Here is a 23,364-nt window from a genome sequence, read left to right as displayed (position 1 = left end):
GGGATTAGACTTCATTCGGTTTAACAAGTTACTACGAAAAACATAGGAAGTGCTTCTGGCTTCTCTTGAGTGGTGCTTGGGTTCACCTCCATCCTGATCCTTCCTGGTCAGTTCTGCCCACAAACATTTTAACAATGCATCTGTTCCTTGGAGGGACCGTGGCAGGTCATGACCAACAGTCCATCAGGTAAGTGGAGATGGATCAACATTCCAGTGATAATGATTTGAGTGATTTGGGTCACATTGAGCTCTTGTCAGATGCAAAGCAATGCAGAGATTTGGAATTCACTGAAGAAAATAAAGTGTATTTTTATATTCTAGTGTCACTGTCTTTCTCATACTAATTTCACATAGTCTTGAGGAAGCAGATATTTCTATACCTGTTAAAAATTAATAGGCCAGAATCGATGCTTTGATTTAAACATCTTCAATAACAAAATGCAATATAGGAGTTTGGTCTCAAACACATCAAAACTGTAGTTGCTAGAGACTGGCAATTGAAAAAACTTCCTCATGGGAATCTTTCTTCACAATGTAGCCAATTTTGCCTGAAGGGAACTTGAATAAGAATAAAACAAATGAGTTAGCCTAAGCCTGATCATCCCTGTCGTTAATAAAAGTGAAAAGTATATTGCGTAATAACACAAGCTGACAGGGGCAAAATTTAAAAAGGTCTGTGACACTAACTGAGAGAAGAAGATTTTCATCAGGTACTTGAAGGTGGAGATTGGCTCCTGGTGTGTTTCTGAAAGTCCCACCTTGGCTGAGTATTTAAGAGCCTGGACATTTGCCAAACATGGCCTGAAGCAGCCTTTCTCCCTCCGTCCTTGCAGATTTCCAGCACGTTCCTCTTTAGACCCCAAACTCTCACCAGTTTTCCCATTAGTTAAATTTTCCCATTAGTTAAATTTTACCCCCTTTATTACTTACCTGAGGAAAAATGACTTTTCCATTTCCAGTGTTCCCGTGGCGACCTTTGTTACAAGGTACTGTAAAGAAGACAGCACATCTTACCTGCCTCAGGGAACACAATGCCTTGGGTGAACAACAACAGCAGGGCTTAAACTAAGCAATATGGAGTCATCTCTCCTGTCATAGCCTTTCAGCAGTCTGTAGCTGCAAGCATAGGGGTAGGACTACTCATTTGTTATGAGCTGTATCTGTTCTCAAGTCCTTCGTTGGATAAAAACATGAATGATTACATTTAAGATTTCTTGAAGGTTTGCATCTTACAGAAGTTTTTGTATTTAAGTGAATTTAAATAGCATCTATTTAATTTCAAGAACTTTATTTGGGTGCGAAAATCCCTCATATATCTTGCACAACTGTACAAATAACACTTATGTCCATTTTAGGCATAGACGTGGTTATCATCACACTGGGTGCTATCAAAGATTTTATTTACAAAACAATTACTAAAATGCCTGTTGTCATATTTCCATTTATTTTTTTCTTACCCATAGGGTAATAGGTCCACCATAATTGCTTGGTGCATTTTATAATACAGAAGAAAAAGCTATGTTAATAAAAACTAACAAAAACTCACAAATAGCTACAAATCTGACAGAAAATGTCTAAGAAAAATTCTCCCCAAAATACAATACATTTTTCCACACATACACAGTACAGAATAAGTTCAAAGGCACAGCTTTGAATTTTGCTTTTGTAGACGTATATAGAATTATCACCACGTGAAGGAATTGAGAGAACATTTTCATACCTGTCAATAGGTAATTAAGTGAATAATCATGTTTGCATTGTCATTTTCTTTATATAATTGCTTCATATCATCATATTTAACATATGTGGCTCTGAATCCAAAATCTTCCCAGTCCCAAGTCCCTTCTTACCTTGTCATTACTGACCAGAGAAGTTAGATTTTTCCAGATTGTGCAAACTTAACACAAATACATATATAATAAGAACAATAGTCAACTTAAGGCAGTGTATAATTCAATGCTACATGTCTTCTCTTTTGTAAAGATCAAACTTACTGGATCAACAGAAAGGTGCATCAATACACAAAGTTAGGTGTAAACTGAAACCTACAGCAACAAGTGTCTTTTTAACGAACCAGATAGAGAAACTGATATGAATAAGTGATGACTGCAGAATGGTTTTTAAGGAATGCATTAATAGCTTAAAAGAAGAACAGCTGACAGAGTTTTGCTGAGGGTGAATTTCCTGTCTTTAATTCAAGTTATAAATAGGTCTTGTTCCAGTACTTTTTTTATAAGACTCATTAACATTTGTCAATAAGAGAGGGGGGCAAAAATGGCTCACTCAAACTGACAGCACACAGGGTTGGCCCACATGCCAGAATTAAAAAAGGCACAGGTTGGCCCAAAAACTGGTCTAGAACAGCACAAAAGTCTTTTTCAGCTACAGGAACGTTCAGTCATACCAGTCTGCAATCTGCCCACATTATGAACTACGTTTATATGCCTGGGATCTTTTCCATCTTCACCTCTCTTGAAGAACATCCGTGAAAAGTCCCACATAACATGAAGTTTTTTTAAGTACGTGTGCTTAGTTGATAGCAGTCATTTTCATTTAGCCCAGCCTGTGGTGGCTTCCCCATTGATGTAGGCAAAGCCGGGAAAGTGTTGCATGTGCTCATATTCAGAATTTCTGCGTGTCGTCAAGGGGGTGTACATGTCACTAGAATTTCCATATCTTGTGGAGTGCATGGATGAGCTTGTGTAGCAGGAGTTTGCAGCTGGGACCTCCGGCCAGCGAGGAGTCACTGGGGTGGGATGCAGCCTAGGAGTACTGCTCATCAAACAGGGCTCCATTCTTGTTGTTGGGCCATTGAAAGGGTACTACAATTAAAAAAAAACCAAACCAACCAACAAACAAATAAAAACAAATGAAATAATTATTTGCCATATATTTAATTTTAAAATATGGGCTGGTGATGTCACAATTCTGTGTTTAACAAAGCCAAAATCATATGAATTAGCAGCTCTCCAATAACAAGACGTCATACTGAAGGTGGAATATCAGATAACTAGTGTCTGCAGTAAAACAAAGTTTCAGGGAAAGCCTTGCAAAAGAGTCACTGCTTTTAAATATTGAATTAATTTATCAAAGTGCTAGGCACTGGCAGCTATATCTGGGAGCAGAAAAATAAATTAATTTAATCTTTTTCTCCCACTTTTACTTGAAAACTTGTTATTTACTAAAAATCAGAGTATAAGATGTCCCAACTCTTGCTCACTCAACTCAGTTTCAAGGGAGAGGAGCAAAAGAATCTTTATTGCTGGGAAGGAGCATCCCACTTTGAATGTTCACAAGGCATCCTCCCAGTTCCTGCAGAAAAACAGTATGGTCTGGCCTCAGAGCAAGCAGCTAATTGGAGAACTTATGAAAAGAGGCAGGCAGAAGAGGAATAATCTCTCTATTCCCCAGCTATTCGCAATGACAATTGGAAACTAGAAATCAAAGAAGTTTGACAAATGGATTCATTAAGCAGAAGATGTGCTGAGGAGAGGATAGACAGGAAAACAGAGAACAGCTTTTGCCCTCTATAGCCACAGCAACCGAAAGTAAATTGTACTTATGAGTGCTTGCTTAACATGTATTTATCTTATTGCTGGTGCTGCAGGAGCAGATCATCTGTGTTCTGTGTCTAAGAAATGGCTTTCCTTGTTTTGTCCCCTATCTGCATCAGAGAGATAGTTAGGATCCCTGTTCCCCTTGACCAGCCATGTATCTTCAGAGCTTCTACATTTTACCTCTTTATGCCTTTTCTGCAAAAAGTGTCATAATTTAAAATTTCGTTATCTTAGGTTGTTTGACATTGTATTATTTCTTTAACTAGAAAGCTGTCACCAAAACAGAACTATAGTAGGACTATCACCTTTCCTGATGCTTACAAACCTTTCAAGCTGCATGCCAAAGCTTTATAAGGCTGAGGACTGTAAAACCCCTTGCCCATATTTTTGAGGCTCATGGAGAGAAGAGCTGCTGTAGTTGTTCCTAGGAGGGAGGTGTCAGTGATTCCCTAAGGGACTCATTACATTACTCCAGTGCTGAATGGGCCCAGGGTCAATCAGTTGCATAAGCAACTGTTGCATAAGCCCCAGGCAATTACAGCAACGTTCCCTGAGGAGTTTGTGCTGTCTCCCTTCAGACCGCAGCCAGGAAGGCAGCCCTGCCTTGTCAAACCTATTCAAATAGTTCACAAGCCTCAGGCATCTCAAAGCCACACGCTGGCCACTCCTATTTAGAGAGGAGAAAAAGGAAGACTATTTTTGACCAACATACTGTAGGTAGTGATTTAGCATATTCCTCCGTGTCCTGGGGAGACAGGCCATTTGGCAAATGAGAGGGAAGACATCAAAGCTGTATGATGCATTATTTAGCATGTACTTCTCATCACCACAGAGGCTGGATTTACCTGTGCAATCAGCTGCTGAAACAGTGTTAAACAGTAGCGTCATACTGAAATGTCAACGCTTCAACTCTGATGCTGCTGATACAAGAGGTTCCAGAAAAAGTTGAACAATTTTCATACTTTTAATGTTTGGGAGATTAGATAACAGATTTAGGATGCTGCTTTCCTGGTCTGCACTGGCAATACACAGAAGTCACCTTACTGCCAGTGCCTGCTGACTACCTTTGCCTAAAGAAAGCTCTTGCCATAACGAATATAGAGGAAACAAGTTGTTTTTTGATTCACTATAGCTTCAGAGTTGAATTCGTCTCCCATAACTTTAGTTATCAAAAAGTCAGCCATCTAGTAAAAGTGAGTCACTTATGCACTGTCTACAGCAACTGGAAGAATTTATCAAGTCTCAAGATAAATATTTGAGACAGAAGATGAACAGACCTCAGAAGATGGCTCTTTGCTTCCTCCTGCTACATGATATAATCCACTGGTTAAGTTCTTTGAAGAAAAGTCCCCTTTGCATAGTTGTCAAATCCATAAATTGTTTTTCCTGGCTGATCTGAAATGTCCCACTAATGACTGTGTCATCTTTGAGATGGTAAGAGTCAGGACCAGGATAGATGAGTGGGACAAAATCACACCACACAAATTAACACATTTTTAACTTTCTGTTTTCTGTATGTTACCTGTGGAGATGCAAGATGTGGGCAAAGCTAAAAACTTTTTTCTTTGTCTTCAGTAGTGCTTTACTTGATACCAATTATTGTGGTCTTTGCCTCTATTACCCATTGATCTATACCTGAAGTCACTGTAGATTCTTGTACTAAAAAATATACTTATAACAATATTAACCTAGACTTCTGCCATAATACACCAATGATTATCCCTTTTTTTCTTTCCAGTGAGGTAATTGATCTACTTTGTTGTTAACTGTGACAGAAGCCCTTGCCATCCCAACTCAGTGCAATTTTCCTTTGAGGCTGTGAAACTGAACTCGTGACTTACAACAGGGGAATTACTCGCTTTCATATCCCTTACAAATGCCAAGAGAAACTCTGTCTTCAGCTGGGATAATTTGTTACTTGATAATTTGTAGACTGCAAAATCTATGGGTAAGAGGAAGAAAATGAACTCTGGGAATATTGAGGTGGGCCTCCTTGCTGTACATGGCATTGTGTGGGTAAGCCACATCATGTCTCTCTGGTAGTTTGGAACCACAAAACCTGTACCATTGCCGAAATGAAATCTTGGCTCCCAGAATGAACTTCAGGATGCACTGAAAAAGAAAGATATTCCTCCTCCTATCTGCAGCCAATAGGCCATGCTAAAGCTTACTAAGAACTCAGGGCAGTGGCTGTGCATGAGGGGACAGGATACAGTGTGCTGCTTTTCCTTTTCATCCAGCGCACCCGACGCAGCTGTGTTTATGAATGTGTCATGAATGTAAAAAGAATAATTGCTTGAAAATAACATGGACTCTAAATATCTAGTATTTTACAATAAATTCTGTTATGACTGAATGCAAGATGGAAAGTTTTGTAATGGTAGGTCAGCTAATCGCAAATGAGTCACTGACTTCTTTTTCCCTACAGTGAAGAGACTATTGAAAGACAATATTTTTAAAGTACTCATTTGCCTCTGCCTGACTATTAACTCACCCAATGAAGCATCTATTCAGCCTTGTTGGAGTGTCCAAAGCATAGCCATCTGGGCGGATGCCTGCCCATGCTGCCTGAATCACCTTTCACACTCTACATCCGGTTTAATGAAGAGTGCTTAAGCATGCTGAACTCAAAACACTGGGGCCTAGTGATCTTTGCCAGATATAAAAGCGACATTTGTTGGAGGGCTCTTGACAGGAAATTACCATTTTCTGGGTTAACTCACACTTGTTGCTACTGCTGCTGTTAGACAGACAAGAAGCCCTTTAAGTCTGGGAGACTTTGAGCAGATTATTGTTAAGGCCTTTCCCAAAAAAGTAAAATTAATTCAATTTCTTTTAGTATTATTTTAGAAAATATGATGATAAATATGTCCTCCCATATACTGAAGGCTGAGTTTCTGCAGTGTAAGAATGGAGAATAATCTCTTTATCCTTATCCTCAACTCACCAACAAATTATGAGTGGAGGTGAAAGGTGTCTCTGTCCAAAGAGCAAAATATTTTCCTTATGAATGTGTCCCTGACTTTACATTGCATTAGCTCACACTTTTGCTGAATGCTGTAAATTAATGTTGTATGTTAGCCACTACTTTAGGGCTTGAAAATAACTCATACCAGAAGCTGCACCAGTTGTGAAGAGTCGGCTATAAATTACGTTCATAAAAATATGTTTAAAATCTCGTAAAATGACATAATCTAAACTATTGATTGTGTCTTTATAACCCTTAATTTGACACTTTTCTCCATAAATTGGACCTTACTGAATCTCTTAAATAGGTTAGGCGAACCTTTCAAGTCCATCTGAGTGATTTTGTTGCTTTTGGGAGTGGCATTTGGAGCCCTAAAAAAATGCTATTTGTAATTATTTAAAGAGAAGTTAAGACATCTGTTTCCTGTTGCATTCAATACATAATTACTTCAATTACATGCTAACAATCTCAAGTTTGTTATGAAGCTATACAGTTTGGAACAATGACTCTTGTTGCATGGGTGAGATTTGGACAGTATTTTTGTCTTTCTGTCATTACCAGCTGTTTGTTGACAAAGTCGTTATTGGGAAGGGTTTATTATTCTTACTGCATTGCTATAGTCATGGGTTTATAATGTGTATGTGCTGGGGAGTTAAGAACTTTTTGCTCTCCTTTTTTTTTTTTTTTTTCTGTAGTAGATGGGCCAGAACAACAATAATGGACACTGAAGTGTGGGCTCTGTCTGGGAGAGGATTTCTTTGGTTTCCCCACTGTAACAAAAACCAGTTACTACTGTCTTCCAGTACTGCTCTCATGTAAATCCTGCTGCAGAGGTATATGAAGGGAAATGAAGACATGATTGAGTAGAATTTTGGCATACAATATTTTACAGAGAAACGGAGCTGCATGCTGCTGCAACCCTGGGAAGTTATGTGAGACCACTGCAGTCTACAGAGCAGTTTAGGGGAGTCAGAGTACAAATACAGCTTAAAGTCCCTTTAACTATGGTCCAAATACTGTGCTCTGGGCCTCTGAGTGGTACAGACCCAATCTACTGCATAACACCAGTCTGTACTACTGCAGCATGTTCCAGACTGTGGAAGTAAGCTATGGTCTTCATAAATACAGGGGGTAAAAAAAAACCAAAACAAACAAAAAAAATAATAATTAAAAAAAATAATAAAAAACCCCAACAAAACAAAAAAAACCAAACCAAAACAAAACAAAAAACAAACAGACAAAAAAACCCCCCAAAACCAGCTTGTCTTTAAGTAGGAACTGCATCACAAGGAACAAAACAAGAAACATTGCTATGCTACTCTGTTGAGTTCCTGCACCTGAGATAGACCTTTTGGAGGTGGCAAAGGAGAAAAGGTAAAATGAGGTGGTGTTTAGTGCAGCACCTAGGAGTGATTCTCAGATCTAGGTGGCCGATCTGGCTGCTTCTTGACTGAGTCCCTCCTATCTACTCTCAGGTTTACACAGAAAGGGTGGATGGGAGCTCCAGCTCCATCAGGCTCCCTGCTCAACACAACTGAGAGAACGGGATGTTCGCACGCTCCTCAGACTACGCCTGCCCTGCAGTGCACATGGAACCCTTGCATAACTCCTGTGTATCTCTAGAGTATCTGTCACAACAGAAACTAAACAGATGGTAACATTTAACTCTGGAAAAAAGGTGACAGGAAGGACGTGAGAGCAGTGATGCAGATCTATAATGTCTTGAATGGCAAGAGTAGATAAATAGGGAATGAGTATTCCCTATTCCTCGTCACACCAAAAAGCCTTAGGGCACCCAATGCAGTCATAACAGACTTAAAATTAACAAGCGAATGTTATGTTTCATGCTACCCATTGTGAAGTCTCTATGTACAAAATTGCTCAAAGACAGGGTAATGTAGAGTGGTTTGCTACAACATACATCAGTCCAGCTGCTGCTTCCTACTCAGGATGTCCCTAGGCCAGCTCTTGCCAAACAGAGCATAGCTGTGCCAGTGAAAGGACCAAATTCTACTTACCCTGCTTCTAAGACTTTTCCTCCACACATTCTAGTAATTGCTAGAGAGAAGACGTGGATAAATGGAACGGCCTACCCAGAGAGGTGGTGGATTCACCATCCCTAGAGGTTTTTAAAAAGAGATTGGACGTGGCCCTTAGTGCCATGATATAGTAATTGGAGTTGGATCAGGGGTTGGACTTGATGATCTTGGAGGTCTTTTCCAACCCAATCTATTCTATGATTCTATGATTCTATGATTCACTAGAGTATTTAAAAAAGATACTGTATGTTTGCTGTTTTTCATACTGCATGCACAGTGATGCACATTCATACGATGTGCATCTGTATATATTACCAGATATATTAAAATGTACACTGATGCAGATCTCTCTAGTTATCCTTCAGACTAGAAGTGCTAACCTTGAAATCTACAAAGAAAAATGGCTGCGTTGTGAGTTATTTTGTGTTAATGGAAAAGGTAGAATGGTATGAATTGAAATATTTATGGATCACCTGATAGAGGATTAAGACCTGTCTAACCAGTGTGAACCTTGCAGACAAAAGCTGTGCTCAGAAGCCAGTCAAGCCTACATCATGGAGGTGGATTAGGTAGTGACATTGGGAAGGGGTTATCTTTGAAGGAGGTACCTCTCTATTAAGGTCAAGATAGGTTGATTAGACCACTCAGAGGCTTTTAGACAGAGTTTTTGCCTGTTTTCTGCCCTAGCACCTGGTACCTAAAACTGCAGAGGCAGAGAATTGATGAAATATGGTGTTGGTATAGATGTGTTTGTGTACAGACATGAAATGGTCCCCTTCTATATGATGATGGAGTATCATCAGAGTATTGTATGCACTTCTGCACTATGGCTTAGAGAGCTAGGCAGTAGCAGATCAATCTGTAAACCATTTTCATTTGTGTATCAGGCTCCTGGCCAGTAAGCCAAGTCAAGAAATGAACAATCAGGCCTGGAATTACAAGGAAGGAACTGTTCTGAGAACTATTCGCAGATGCTGATGAAAGAAAAAAAATTCAGATTAAGATCAAGGTTTGAACAGACTGTTTCTGTCACAAAAAGAGTCTTAGCCATCAGTGGAAATTAGTCAGCCTATACTGCCAGACCCCCACCTGCATTTTTTGAGAGCTGCACATAGTAAAAGCTGTGTGACTTCTTCCCCAACTCAGCCTCACTCTAAAGATTCCAATAACAGAACCAAAAACCTCAAGGTAGCTGATGAAACCTGGAGTATGTCACTCTCTTCCACAGAAAGAGCTTGGACATGGTGTTCTTCAAGACCAAATGAGTAGTTCATAGTGGCAGTCTACAATCCACCTCAATTACATGTCGCCTGTTTTGGCTCAGCCCCCTTCTGGGACAAGGTGTCTCCCTGAATCCATGTTTGCAGAGGAGAATTTACACCCTCCGCACACATTTATTTTTTTCTTAGGAGTTAACCCCTAGACGCTGTCCTAAAGAGGATGATAGACTAAAGTTGAGCCAGAGTTCTATATTTGGCCTGAATGTAGGTTATAACAAAGACTTCTTTTTAAGAGTCATGGTCAATGCCTCCTCTTCTCAACTGATTATACTACCACCAGCTATACACATTGCAACTCCTCTGACTTCAGTATAGTGGCAGCTCTTGATATATTCATTGTAAATTTGGCTTCCTGTATTTTTATTTTGCAACATCACGAGTCCTACTGCAATTCCTTGCACCATATTCCCTTCAGAAAGACTGCTAGAAAAAGAGTAGTTCCCTAACAGCTTATTAGGGACATCTTACGACTTTTTTTTGGTAAAAAGTAGTAGTAAAGGATTTATTATCAGGGTAGGAGTCTTGTAAAAGATAATTTAGCTTTAAATTTGACTGTCAGCAAATTCTATATCAAACCATTAGACTTTTAGATCATTTTTAGAAAGTAAGGTTTCAGCTTGTAGCTCTTGTCAGTGCAGAACAAGCACATTGATAGGGTTTTGGTAGCTGTGTCCTGCTGTGCAATTCCATCTCAGTTTACAAGCAGCATGAGAAAGGATATGCTAAATACAAACTGAAATCACTTTCCTCTCGAGTGTGATCATTAAAGCATATCTGTTCTTCGTATTTTCAGGACAGTTCAAGGACTAGCAAGAGACGAAAAATGATCTATGATCTGACATCTGCACTTGTAGAGATGGCCTACTACAATATGAAAAATATTTGCCTGATTTCAGTGTATGTTACTGTTTGCATACAACATGTTAACCAGGATATGAGTAAATTAAAAATCTGTTGATCTTGATTTACTTTACTTATTTCTTGAGATAACAGGGTAAGACCTGTACTAAAAAATGAAGGAATACAAACCTATCATAGGACTCTGTACTTAAATGACCACTCACTGTTCTTATTGAAGATACAGCAGCTGCAAAACCCCTTAAACAACAACTCCTCATATAGTCCAATAGACTAGGTACTACATATGGGTTAGAAGTTGTAGCTTATCCTTTCCATAAACTAAGCAGCCATTGCTGAGCTGGTCCAAATGAACATGTTGAGTTCTTACAGGACAATCTTCCCAGCAGATCTTATAAAGCTTTAAGGAGATCAATACCATTATTCTTATCTTACAGCTAGGGAAAACAAAGCATAAAAAGGAGATCCCACTACTCTAAGATCATGTGGCAGACTAATAACAAAGACCAGCATGAGAGGCAGGGTTCATGTGCTCTAGTTCAAAGCATTACCAAATTCATATCTTTGCATTTGGTATGAAACTGTTCCAGTCCAGTGATGATAGCTGAGCCTTGCAGTCCCTAATATACTTGTATAAATTTCCAGTAGATAAAGGGTAAGTGGTGCCATGTGGGTGGAGTATCCTAATGCCTTCACCCCCTCCCCGTATCCACCTTTTGCAAATCTTCCAGCAGAGAGCCCAGCAAATCTTCCAGCAGAGTAGCTGCTTATACCGTGGAAGCACCAGCTGCATGAGGTACTAAAGCCCTCCTACAGTGGCACTACTTTTGAACTGTTGCCAGATCTCATCTTCAGTCTTAATCTGTGCTGGTTCCTACTGGCTCAGTTTTGTGAAGTGAAAGAGTTACTGACATAATTTCTCAGCATTATAGCAAGAGACTATAGCATAGGAGATTAAACAAAACCTCTGCAGTGGTGTCCTGAAGTTGTTCAAACTATTTGCAGAACTCACTAATTTGGCAAATTCCTAAACATGAGTATTCTCAAAAGCAGAGACCCCAGAAGATTCCACTACATCCTCAGCTATATGAAAACACTTTCATTTCTTCTTAAGAATCTCTTCCTGCTCCCAACATCTAAGAATCATGCAACTAGTTATACTCATTTTTGCTTTAGCTACTCCTTAAAACAGAAACACTTTCCATAGTCCAGTCCGCTGGATTTTAGAGTTAGTACTTTATATTCACAATCTAAGGCTACTTCTGATCTCCACCAAAATGAAAAAAATCTAGGTGATATAAGAAAATAAAAAAATTTACAAACAAAAATTTACTTCAAATGTTATAAATATCAACAAATAATAATTGCAACTTACCTGTGAAGAGCTTCTGTGGTAAGCTGAGTAGTGAAGTGGTCCAGAAATAGCAGAATCATGTGGTAAGGATGGATACTGACTCTGCATTGGATGGGGATGCTGGTTGCTATAGCTACCATAGTTGTAACTTCCTGTGTATCTAAAATACATTAAAAAAGACTTCTAATGTGCACAATAATTGTATTCCAACTAATAATTCCAGAACTTTTATGAAATATACAGTTGCAGTTTTTTGGAATAAGAGAATGATTTTTAAAATCTTTTTTAAAAAGATATTTCCCAAGTCAGATGAGAAGCAGATGCCACTTAGTGAAACTACGTGTCTAACACAACAACAGAGAGACTCAGCATGTTTCTGTGACTAATTTTAAACTGCAGACTCAGTTGTGCACTTTCTAAGGAGGAAGAATCTTTCCCTTTTATTGTTATTTTAGTGCCATGTTATTAGTAAATTGCTATCCAGGCTGAGGAAGTATAGTAAGCTTTGACTTAAAGAACTGTACTGAGTTCAGCTATCTCCTTGCACTGTGGTCAGATGTTCCTTTTTTGGGAGGCAGAGGGGTGTATTAGTTTGAATCTGAAACGTACAACATACAGCTTTAGCACAGCCAACTCAATAAGAGAGCAGGATGTGAGGCTGGAGAACTTGTCTACTTTCTTTTTTGATTCTCAACCTCCTGTCTAGGAACAGCCAGGGAAAAGGAAGGAGCAGTTTCTGTAGTTATAGAAAACTGCAGGGTCAGTGTTTGTTGACCACCATTATTTAGACCATTCACTAGCAGAAGGTGTGTGGACACTTTCTGCAATTTCCCCATCTTTGTGTAGCCATGTGAACATTTGATCTTTGCTGACTTTCAGAAAAGTTGATTCACCTAGATTAAAATGTTTCCTTAAAACACCATGATCAGTCAAACACCAGAGGCAAGAGATTCCTTTAGGAACAATGAGTTCTCACACATATACACACGTTTGTACTGCCTTACTGTGGTCTGTTCCAATTCTTGCATCCTGTTATCTCCTGAACCTCCCTGCTGCTCTATTTCTGTCTCTACCAAACAGTTAAATTGCTGGATAAGAGAGGTGTTCCATAACTCCATATTCAGGTTTTTACCAGCAAGGACTTAGCAGTGACTTTCAAACAGATATCTAAACCTAATCACATGAAAGAAGGAAGAAGATGCACGGTTCAAATTAATCTACTGTTACCTTCCAAACAGTATAGAATCTTCCACCCTGGGAAAGTACTTCTACAAAGTTAATGAGTATGCAGTGAGACTGAGGAACTCAGTGAAGCCTTTTGAACCTCTTGCATCATAACAGCACTTGGGCATTTGCTAATCTTGCTATATGCCTGGCCCTTTTCCACCAGTTAGTTTGTGATTGTTTCTTTTTAGTTATGGATATCTATGAGTTATACACTCAGATGTGGATGGCACAGAAGTGTTGCTTGATGAAAAAAGCACTGAGAGACTTAGTCTGAGTGTCTAAAGTATTTCAAGATCAAATAATGTTACATACATTTATAATTATTTTAATATATACTTATTTTAATTTAAAATCTGTAATTATTTTAATTGAGAGCCTGAGTAAATTTTGGTGATGGAGATAGGATTAGAATATTATAGTGAAAATGTGCCCATTTCTCCAATCTTTGAATGTTTTTTTGTCCACAGGTTAACAGTAGTCATTGAATCATTAAGGTTGGAAGGGACTTGTAGAATTTGTTTAGTCTAACCTCTCTGCTCAAAGCAGGGTCATCTAGAGCAGGCTGACCAGGATTATGTCCAGATGGAGTTTATATATCAGCAAGGATGGAGATTCCATAGCCTTTCTGGGCAACCTGCTCCAATGTTTGATCACACAGTAGAACAAGGAGGGTTTTTGTTTATGTTTAAACAGAATTTCTTGTATTTCTAGTTGTGTCTGTTGCCTCTTGGCCTGTCACTAAATACCACTAAGGAGACTCTGTCTCCATCTTCCTTACATCCCCCAGAAGGTATTTATACACATTGATAAATGTGTATAAGGCTCCTTGAGCCTTCTGTGTCTGATGCTAAATAACCTCAGCTTTCTCAGCCTCTCTTGCTATGGCAGATAGTTCAGTCTCGTAATCATCCAGGTGGCCCTTTTCTGGACTTACTCCAGTATACCTATGTCTGTCTTGTACTGGAGAGCACAGAATTGGATCCAGATGTGGTCTCAGGTGTGCTGACCAGAGGAGAAGGTTCACCTCTCCTGAGACATGGTATAGTAGGGTTGTTCTTTAGGCACATCTAACTTTTGGGATAAAACATGGCACAGAAAAACAGAAATCAGAAGAAATCTATTGAAACCTTCTGTTTTAGAAAATATCCTCTAGGCCTACTGTGGTTTTAAATAGAATTAAACGAGATTATAAAACTAAGACATAATATAATTATACAACAGCAACAACAACCAAAGAATTATGATACCAATATCTCTGCAGTACAGACTTACAGCATCAAGAAATAGCTTTCCATTGTATTTCAAAAAAGCACCTGAGTTCATCCAAAACCTGCAAAAAAACCCCAAAACAAAACAAACCCCAAGCCACTGGGAAGTGACTTACCCGTGTTCTTCTCTGTGGGGATAAACGGGTATCCGGTGTGTGACAGATGAAGAGGGTACATGTGGACTTCTCATGCAGGGCAGCTGCTGGGAATTTTCAGCAGGTGACCCAGCAGCTGTTGTCACAGTGTAGGTGAGTGACCATGTGTAGGATTGCATAGCCCCTGCAGACAAACAAATGTTAAAGGAACAGAGTTAACATGGGCTGCCATCCATAGAGGTGTCATTCTTCGAGAGAATGATAGGAAAACAAGTTAACAGGCAATAATAATGGAAAGGGTATCAACCAAAGTGAACAAACCAGTCATATCTTAGGCATAAGTAAAAATACATTTCAATCATTTGGAGTGCACAAAGATCCAGAAGTATGAAACATATATGGGATGGTTCACACTGTGAACTTTCAGTGTGGTGTTGAAATAATTTTTCAGAAAAAGAAAAACCTGGATGGGACTCAGAAAAACACCAGTGTTAAGATTTCTCAGGCATGATACACCAAACCGTGGGGTCTCTCTCACATGAAGAGGGCTGCCTGGACTGAGGCAGGAGGTATGATCAGAACAGTGAAGGATTAGAGAAAAAAATGGGTGTTGCTAAATAAATTTCTTGATTCCTTTTGCAATTTGTACCTGTTCCACCCAACCAGGTACCAGCCCTTGTAGTGGCAACACTAAAAAGATCTCCAAATTATAACAAGTATATAGACAGAAATTCCCTGGCCTTTTGCTTCCTGCAAATAATATTTCTTTTTTTTTTTCTTCTTTTTTTTTTTTTTTGTGGCAGCAGGGACTGGACTTAATTTCTTTTTTCACGTAGAGTGTTTGTGGGAAGAGCAAAGAGCAAAGAAGTGGGTTTTCCATTTTGCTTAGAAGGTGCTGAGTTTTTTAATCATCCTGATCCCTTCCAGGCAGGAACTCCAGTTTCACGAGCCAGCTGCTGAGAAACCTTTGTCCTTTGCACACACCCCTTTCACTCAGGAGGTTGACAGATCTATTGTTCCAGTATAACATAGCTCTCGCTGGAGGTCATGACCATACTGGCTGAGATTACCCTGTAAATGAGGACCAGAACACTGAATTTAGCCCAATGTGAACACAAGTTTGGGGGTCTCTGGGCACTCTTGACTCTTTTTCATCAGCTAAAAGGAATTGCAGGAGGTGACTAGTTTTTTTTTCAGTATGGATTCTAGGACTTCCTGTAGTATAAAAGGGCGTAATTCAGAGGGGGAAGTGATTATACTACCAGGTCTGTGCCCACTCCATGGCTTTGAGGAATGAAAAGCCTATCTCAGCTGTGAATAATTTTCCTCAGGTATGTGTGATTTCATTTGGCAAAATCAGGCAAATATTTTTTTTAAATGGGAAATGCTTAATTCTGAGACTGAATGAAGGCATTCTGAGCTCCACAAGGTAAGTCCAGCTTGAAATATTTCAGCAGGGTGTGATTTGTTGTTCTTATAATAGACATCCTTGGATGTACTATGGCCAAGGGTGTTTGTGATAAGTCTGTTTTCATATGCCTGCATTTTCTGCCACTGACTTGAATTTTCAGTCTTTCATGTCCTCCTGTTGCAGAGGACCATTGAGATCCCTGAGACCAAAGATAATCCAGCTCATCACTGTTGCTGTGGATATAAGCAGTCAAGGTTCCTTGAGTTGAGGCAAATATTTAAGGAAGCTGCCTTCACTAAAAAAGTTTCTGTGGAAGGGGCCAAAACTACTTATGTGGTCACCAAATAACTTCATTTGAAAACATGAGAAAAACTGTGTTGAAATTATCGACAACTTGTCTACAGAATATTTTTATGAAACATTTCTATTTCAAAAGGTCAACATATTTTTCGAGTGTTATCTTCCAAAAGAAAATTTGAAACTTTGTTTCAAAACAAGCCTAAATTCAAAAGGCAAAACAAAGAGAAAAGAAAGAAGGAGAACAAAGATGGTGAAAAAACTCAAATACTTATTTTTAGGTAACATTATTTTTGGGGAGGGTTTTTTTCACTTTTTTTTCAGTTTACCATAAAACACGAATTTACTTTGACCGGATTTTATTTTTTCCCAGAAAGAAATTGACCACTAATCCAAAAATCTCATGACCTTCCTACCTCTAACACAAAGAGTAATAAAAGGGCCAAAAGATCCCTTGCATTTTATCTAATATTGTATTCAATATGCCTGTGTCCCAGTCCTCGATGATTAATTTCCTCAGCTAGTCACAGAATTGAACTCCAGGAGATGAAGTCTCTTTTAGATATGACTGAACCCAACTGAACTGCTTTTTTGAAATAAGCAAAAACAATAGTGATTGAGCAACAGTTTGCTCTGCTTTGTGTTCTGAACATGCAGGATTTGATTAAAATAGGGAAATTCACTTATTATCACTCCTTTTTCTTTTCTCTTTGAAAAAAAAAAGAGTGATTTTGGGGGTATTAACCAAGAGGTCATCTGACCTGCAGAGGAGCCAAATATAAATGGAACTGCTCTTAGTCCAGCAAGAGCCCTGTTGTTATTGGTGACATCATGTACACCAGTGCACAAAACCCCCCAAAGCTGCTTCATGGTGCTGCATTTTATATCTGCTTTATGCTGGAGTAAATGACCATGAAGGCACAAGCGAGACACTCAGAGCACTGTGCACTATGTCTCATAGTAAGCAGTACTGTCAACCTCAAGCAATCAGAAATCCAGTCAGACCCCCCTCATGTCCTCCCACAACGAACAGATTACCTTACCTATCAGCTTTAGAAAAACACAGGCCCTTCCATTTGAAGGGGAGAGTTGCCTTTTGAAGTTGGAACCCTTGACTTTTACACTCTGCAGCTATTAGAATTGAACTGATTTTTGGAGAAGAGCTGATGTTCTCAAATACTCGTATAAGTCCAGGAGCTAAAGCTTTACAAAAAAAACCCAGAAATTTGTTCTACTCATACACACAAATACGAGAAGTGATAGCTCTGTGCAAGCACTCCCAGATCTTTAACACCTAGCCTGGACTTGGAAAAACAGCGACCCTTAATGACCATTGCTGACCTGAAGACTCATTTTAAGCATATATTTTTTGAAACTGAACAGTAAACTCCATAGTTTAATAACACATTAGGAACTACTTACTATTCAGAGTTAATTCTGTGCCATCTAAAAATGATTACATTGGTAAATGAGTAATAAAAACTTTAAGAGGGGCTTTAAGAGAGAGCAGCATAGTCTGCCATACCGCTATCAATTTTATTACAATATTGTTGCAGTTTGAATAATCATTAATCTGGCCTTTGTGATTTAGAAAGGATGAAGACTAACTAGCCTTTTAAATGTCTAGTAACCTAACAAAAAGTTTTAAATAAAATGTTAGCAATGCCATGCCAGATGTTCTACCACAGACTGTGATACATAGCATTTACCTTTCTTTTGCTCAGTATCATGTAATTGCAACAGTTTAATTTGGTTTTGCACTGACCACTGACTGAAGGCAAAGAGGTTAAAATGCAAGTTTAATAGTTAACTTTTATTGCTAATTCCGAAAACAAGAAAGAGTTAATGATACCTTAAGCTGGGGAACTGAAAGCTAATGGTAACCAATGGAACTAGTTCTCAAGATGTGCAAAGCAGAGTTTTACATTTACCTCATAAAAGACAGGGATGAAAATCAATACTTTAAATACACCTTTCCAGAACAGAGGTTCATGTTCCAAAATATTCTTTGTATTAATGCCACAGATCTGTATACAAAATAGTTTTAGTATATGCAATGCATCTTCAGCACTCCTATTTTAAAGTATAGCAATTTCCTATATCTGAGACACAGTTGTTATTTCATATTGCTTTATGTGAATTAACAGTGCATTCCATGGTGTAATGGTTAGCAAACTAGAAAGGTGATCAGTCCATCTACATGATGAACATGGGAAACAGAGGTATTATTAATTGCCCAAATTATGAACAAGAAATAGCCACGTACTCATATTTAATCTTAACCAGACCACTACTTGCATTGACAAGTTCGTTTTATGTTAGGCAAAAATTATTTTCACACTCACAGAAGTAAAACTGCACCAGACAGCAAGAGTAAAATCCGATTCAACCCAACAAAATTTTTTAAAACAATGTAAAAATAATCAGAAATAGTTTTCTTGCCTAAAAAGTTCTGATGTGGGAAAAACTACATCAAGTTCTACTGCTGTACTGTGGGAGTAGGTTCTTCCACAATTGTCCCCAAACCATCTTGTTTCTGGCTTGAGACTTCACACTAGCAGACCTTGGCCTTAGCAGGACATACTAACATACTTACATCTGTAAGTAAAGATCAGGTTCAAAACACTCTGAGCAACTTGTATGTACATAAATGGGACATTTATGTCATATGGGACCCAAATGAGAGGCATCCCAGTCTCCTTGGCTGATGTAGTTGCCAAGGCACTCTTCATGATGTTTGAAAAGTCATGGCAGTCAGGTGAAGTCCCAGGTGACTGGAAAAGGGGAAACATTGTACCGATCTTTAAAAAGGGTAGAAAGGAGGACCCTGAGAACTACTGACCTGTCAGCCTTACCTCTGCGCCTGGGAAGACCATGGAACACATCCTCCTGGGAGCTATGCTGAGACACATGGAGGACAAGGAGGTAATTTGGGACAATCAGCACAATTTCAAAAAGGGCAAGCCCTGCATGACCAATCTAATGGCCTTCTATGATGAAGTGATTGTATCAGTGGAGAAGAGAAAGGTTACAGATGTGATTTATCTGTCGTTTATCTTTCTGGAAAGTCTTTGGCATAGTCCCCCACTACACCCTTCTCTCTAAATTGGAGAGAGATGGATTTGATAGGGGGACTGCTATGTGGATAAGAAAGTGGTTGGACAATTGCATCTAGAGGGTAGATGCAACAGCTCTGAGTCCCGATGGACATCAGTGACAAGTGGTGTCCCTCAGGGGTCCTTACTGAGATCACTGTTATTTAATACCTTAATGACATAGATAAAGGGATTGAGTGCACCCTCAGGAAATTTGCAGATGACTCCAAGCTAAATGGTGCAGTTGACACACCTGAAAGATGGGATACCATCCAGAGGACCTGGACAAGCTCGAGAAATGGGCCCATGGGATTCTCATGAGATTTAACAAGACCAAGTACAAGGTGCTGCACCTGGGTTGGGGCAAACATCTCCATCAGTATCAACAGTATCAACATAGGCTGGGGGATGAACGGATGGAGAACAGCTCTGCTGAGAAGGACTTGGGGTTGCTGGTAAATGAGAGGCTGGACTTGAACTGGCAATGTGTGCTCACAGCCCAGAAAGCCAATTGCATCCTGGGCTGCATGAAAAACAGCACAGCCAGCAGGGCAAGGTACGTGATTCTACACCTCTGCTCTGCTCTGGTGAGACCCCACCTGGAGCACTGCATCCAGCTGTGGGGTCCCCAGCACAGGAAGGACATCGACCTGTTGGAGAGAGTCCAGAGGAAGGTTACCAAGATGATTAGAGGGATGGAGCACCTCTCCAGTGAGGAAAGGCTGAGAGAACTGGGTTTGTTCAGCCTGGAAAGGAGAAGGCTTCAGGGTGACCAAATTGTGGACTTCCAGTACCTGAAGGGAGCCTACAAGGAAGATGGAGAGAGATTATTTACAAAGGCATGGAGTGACAGGACAAGGAGAAATGGCTTCAAACTGAAAGACAGTAGGTTTAAATTACATATTAGGAAAAAATTCTTTACTGTGAGGGTGACGAAGCACTGGAACATCTTGCCCAGAGAAGTTGTGGATGCCCTATCCATGGAAGTGTTCAAGGCCGGGATGGATGGAGCTCTGTGCAACCTGGTCTACTGGAAAGTATCCCTGCCCATGGCAGGGGGGTCAGAACTAGGTGATCTTTAGGGTCCCTTCCAACCCAAACCATTCTATGATTCAATAAAAATATTAGAGGGAGAGAATAAATCAGACTGTAATAAAATAATGGACAAGATGAAAAAAAAGAGATTGTAATGTTTGTGTAAAGCCATTCCTTTGCATTACTGGTGGGACTCAGGGGGGGATACATAAGATTTACACAGTTCCCAGACCTGCCTAGAGTTGTGCGTAAGTCAACTGAAGGTGGAAGCTCAGATACCTGGCAAAATGCCCATTACAGAAATATGGAATAAGCTTTGGGTTAACTATTATGTGATAATCAGACAGAGTTATGGTATCTGCACCCTAAACACAAGTCTCTCAAATCTCCATTGCTGTCAATGGCCCTGGAGAGAACACAGTTTCCTTCTTTGCAGTCTTTTACTTCTGGGTACAGCTGGTCAGATTATGTGACCAATACGTCTGTTCTAGAACAGGCAGCACTTACGAGTATTGAGGTCATGTTGCTGAGAACACAGCTACGTTGGGCAGGGCATGTCTTAAGAATGAAGGACCACCACCTCCCTAAGATCTTGCTTTATGGTGAACTTGCCACCGGCTGCTGCAAGAGAGGAGCCCCGAAGAGAAGATACAAGGACTCCCTGAAACAACATCTCAGCCTTGGCCATATTGATCATCATCACTGGTCTACTCTGGCCTCCAATTGGGAGGCCTGGAGACACGCCATCTATAACGCTGCTGATGCCTTTGGGAACACACACAGGATCACTCTTGAGGAGAAAAGACAACGCAGAAAGAATCGTGTCTTGTCGGTACCACCTAAGGAGTCTTTCTGCTGTGCCTTTTGCAACCAGACGTGCCAACCTCACATTGGCCTTTTCAGCCACCAGCGTGCTTGTAGCAAATGTGGGTAGAGCCCTTCCCAAATCTTCGTTCACGAAGCCCAGCCATGATGATGATGATGATGACAACCCTGTGTCATACTAAGTTCTGGCTCTAACATCACAATGATCTCATTGGACCACAATGCCTACAGACCAAATTATCTGCAAAATCAACGTTTCAACAAGAGTCACAGATATGCACCACCTCCACTGTTGACTGATCTAAACCTATGTGATCACCTGCCATGTCTGGGAATCATTTGTCTCTAGTCTAACTGTCCTGGGTGTAATACCATCCTATTTCCCTCCTAAAAATATATTGTCTCCAGCAGTGAGAAAACCTTAAGTTGTGATGTAGGGACAAATGTTTTTAAATCTCTTTCCACCACAATTATTCATTATGTTTCCCTGTGGCGCCTTTGAAAACATGAAAAGTATTTTTCAGAAAGATTTATTAGTTGTCCAGCCACTGCCAAATTCTCTAGTGTGGTAAATCATCATTTTATGATATTTTTAAAGAAGATTTTGTAACTTTTCTAGTACATCACAAAAGCGAGAGTTTCCACATGTAATTCCTAGTCTCTAACATTGACAGATGAAATTTACCAGCGATATGTAAAACATTCCCAAGAGAAACTTGCACAGCTATTTAAACATATTTGGGAGTGAAATGCACTGAAAGATACCCATGTCTCACTTTACCCTGTAGGAATTCCTGAGTCAGTATTGAATTGAGATTTTGAAAATCTCACAAAATCTAAAATACATGGCACATTTCCTTCAAATGCATAAAATATCCAAACATCATATCTTTTTCCTGATAGACTGCACATCACGTGCAGAACAGATTTCTGGTTTAGGAAGGCTTCTCATATCTTACAAGCCAGCACATCATCTTCTCGAGCTCAATATCAGGTCACCAAGTGCAAAAGCCACCTTCAAGTAGATTTAGTTGCCTAAGCCTACCTACCTGTAGTAGCTGTTATGCCACCATACTCTGGGGACTGATTGCTGATGGGTGATGGGGCAGAGGGCACTTCCACTGAGGTGGCAGATTTAGCGGGGGAGAACGGCACTGGGGAGGGAGTTGGAGGAGCTGCTTCACTCAGAATAATTTCTTCTCGTATTTCTGCTGCAGAATGAGAGAGAAATCATAAAACATAGCTAAAGGTAGACTCAGGGAAACTAAAAAAAATATTAATTCAAGCAGTTAAGTTCCATAGAGCCTAAGAAATACATAGCAGAAACCAAAAATCTTTGAAAGAAGTACTTCTGTAACATTCAGCATTATAACCCTCAATGTACATAAGACTTCTTAAAGGAAAGTACCATTTTTGCTATTGTATGGATAGGAAACTCATGCATGGACAACTTAAGGCTTATATTCCTGTAATGTACTATTACATATCTAAAATTAGGAGTCCACTCTGAGTTAGGCGCTCCTACAGCTTCTAGAGACATGGGAAAGAAACAGGAATCTCCAGGGTATTCCAGTGGTTTTTGTCACAATCCTCTTTCTTTGTTGACTAAAGAGGATGACATCCTGGATGGTTTAACTGCTAAAGGTAGTGGAAAATATGCAAGGATAAGCAACTTGTTTGTTAAAAACCCAAGAGGCTATGGCAGGGCAGTGAATTAAATCCAAGTCTTTCACCACATAGAAGATATTACTCTAACCACTGAAATGTTCCTCTTCCCATAAATCTACAAGCTGACAAATTAAACCACAGCTAAAATGGAAAATGAAGCTTTCCAAAGGTGACAGAGAGGTTTAACTTGACAAAATTAGTGGGAGATTCAAGGAGGAAAGATCATTGAGGACCCCTCATCGCAAGGGATTGCCCAGAGTAGAAAGACTAAAGGCAACCTCTGCTTGCTTCTGTTCTGGCAAGGCAGTGTAGAGTGGAGCAGGACTCAGAATCTCCTTCCGTACAGGCACTCAGAATATAAGTGTACCAGAAACAATAGCTCCAGGG

General features: G+C 39.7%; 1 protein-coding gene across 3 annotated transcripts in view; it reads right to left on the bottom strand.

The window, feature by feature from the left end:
- Positions 1 to 1,421: 1,421 nt before the first annotated feature.
- The window catches only part of RFX4 (regulatory factor X4), a 91,379-nt gene continuing 69,436 nt past the window's right edge, over positions 1,422 to 23,364 (bottom strand). For 2 of the 3 annotated variants that reach the window (XM_027668107.1, XM_027668124.1), the window contains 4 exons: positions 22,359 to 22,520; positions 14,668 to 14,830; positions 12,078 to 12,216; positions 1,422 to 2,822 (listed from right to left, as the gene is read on the bottom strand). In XM_027668107.1, coding sequence (XP_027523908.1) covers positions 2,550 to 2,822; positions 12,078 to 12,216; positions 14,668 to 14,830; positions 22,359 to 22,520 — 737 coding nt within the window. In that variant the 3' untranslated portion in view covers positions 1,422 to 2,549. The remainder of the gene's footprint in view (positions 2,823 to 12,077; positions 12,217 to 14,667; positions 14,831 to 22,358; positions 22,521 to 23,364) is intronic. The other variant, XM_027668114.1, reaches the window with a different exon arrangement.

This window comes from Corapipo altera, unplaced genomic scaffold (genome assembly GCF_003945725.1).
Source record: "Corapipo altera isolate COAL_440 unplaced genomic scaffold, ASM394572v1 1, whole genome shotgun sequence".
NCBI classification, from domain to species: domain Eukaryota; kingdom Metazoa; phylum Chordata; class Aves; order Passeriformes; family Pipridae; genus Corapipo; species Corapipo altera.
Note: the sequence above shows the minus strand (reverse complement) of the source record. Positions and strands in the feature narration are given on the sequence as shown.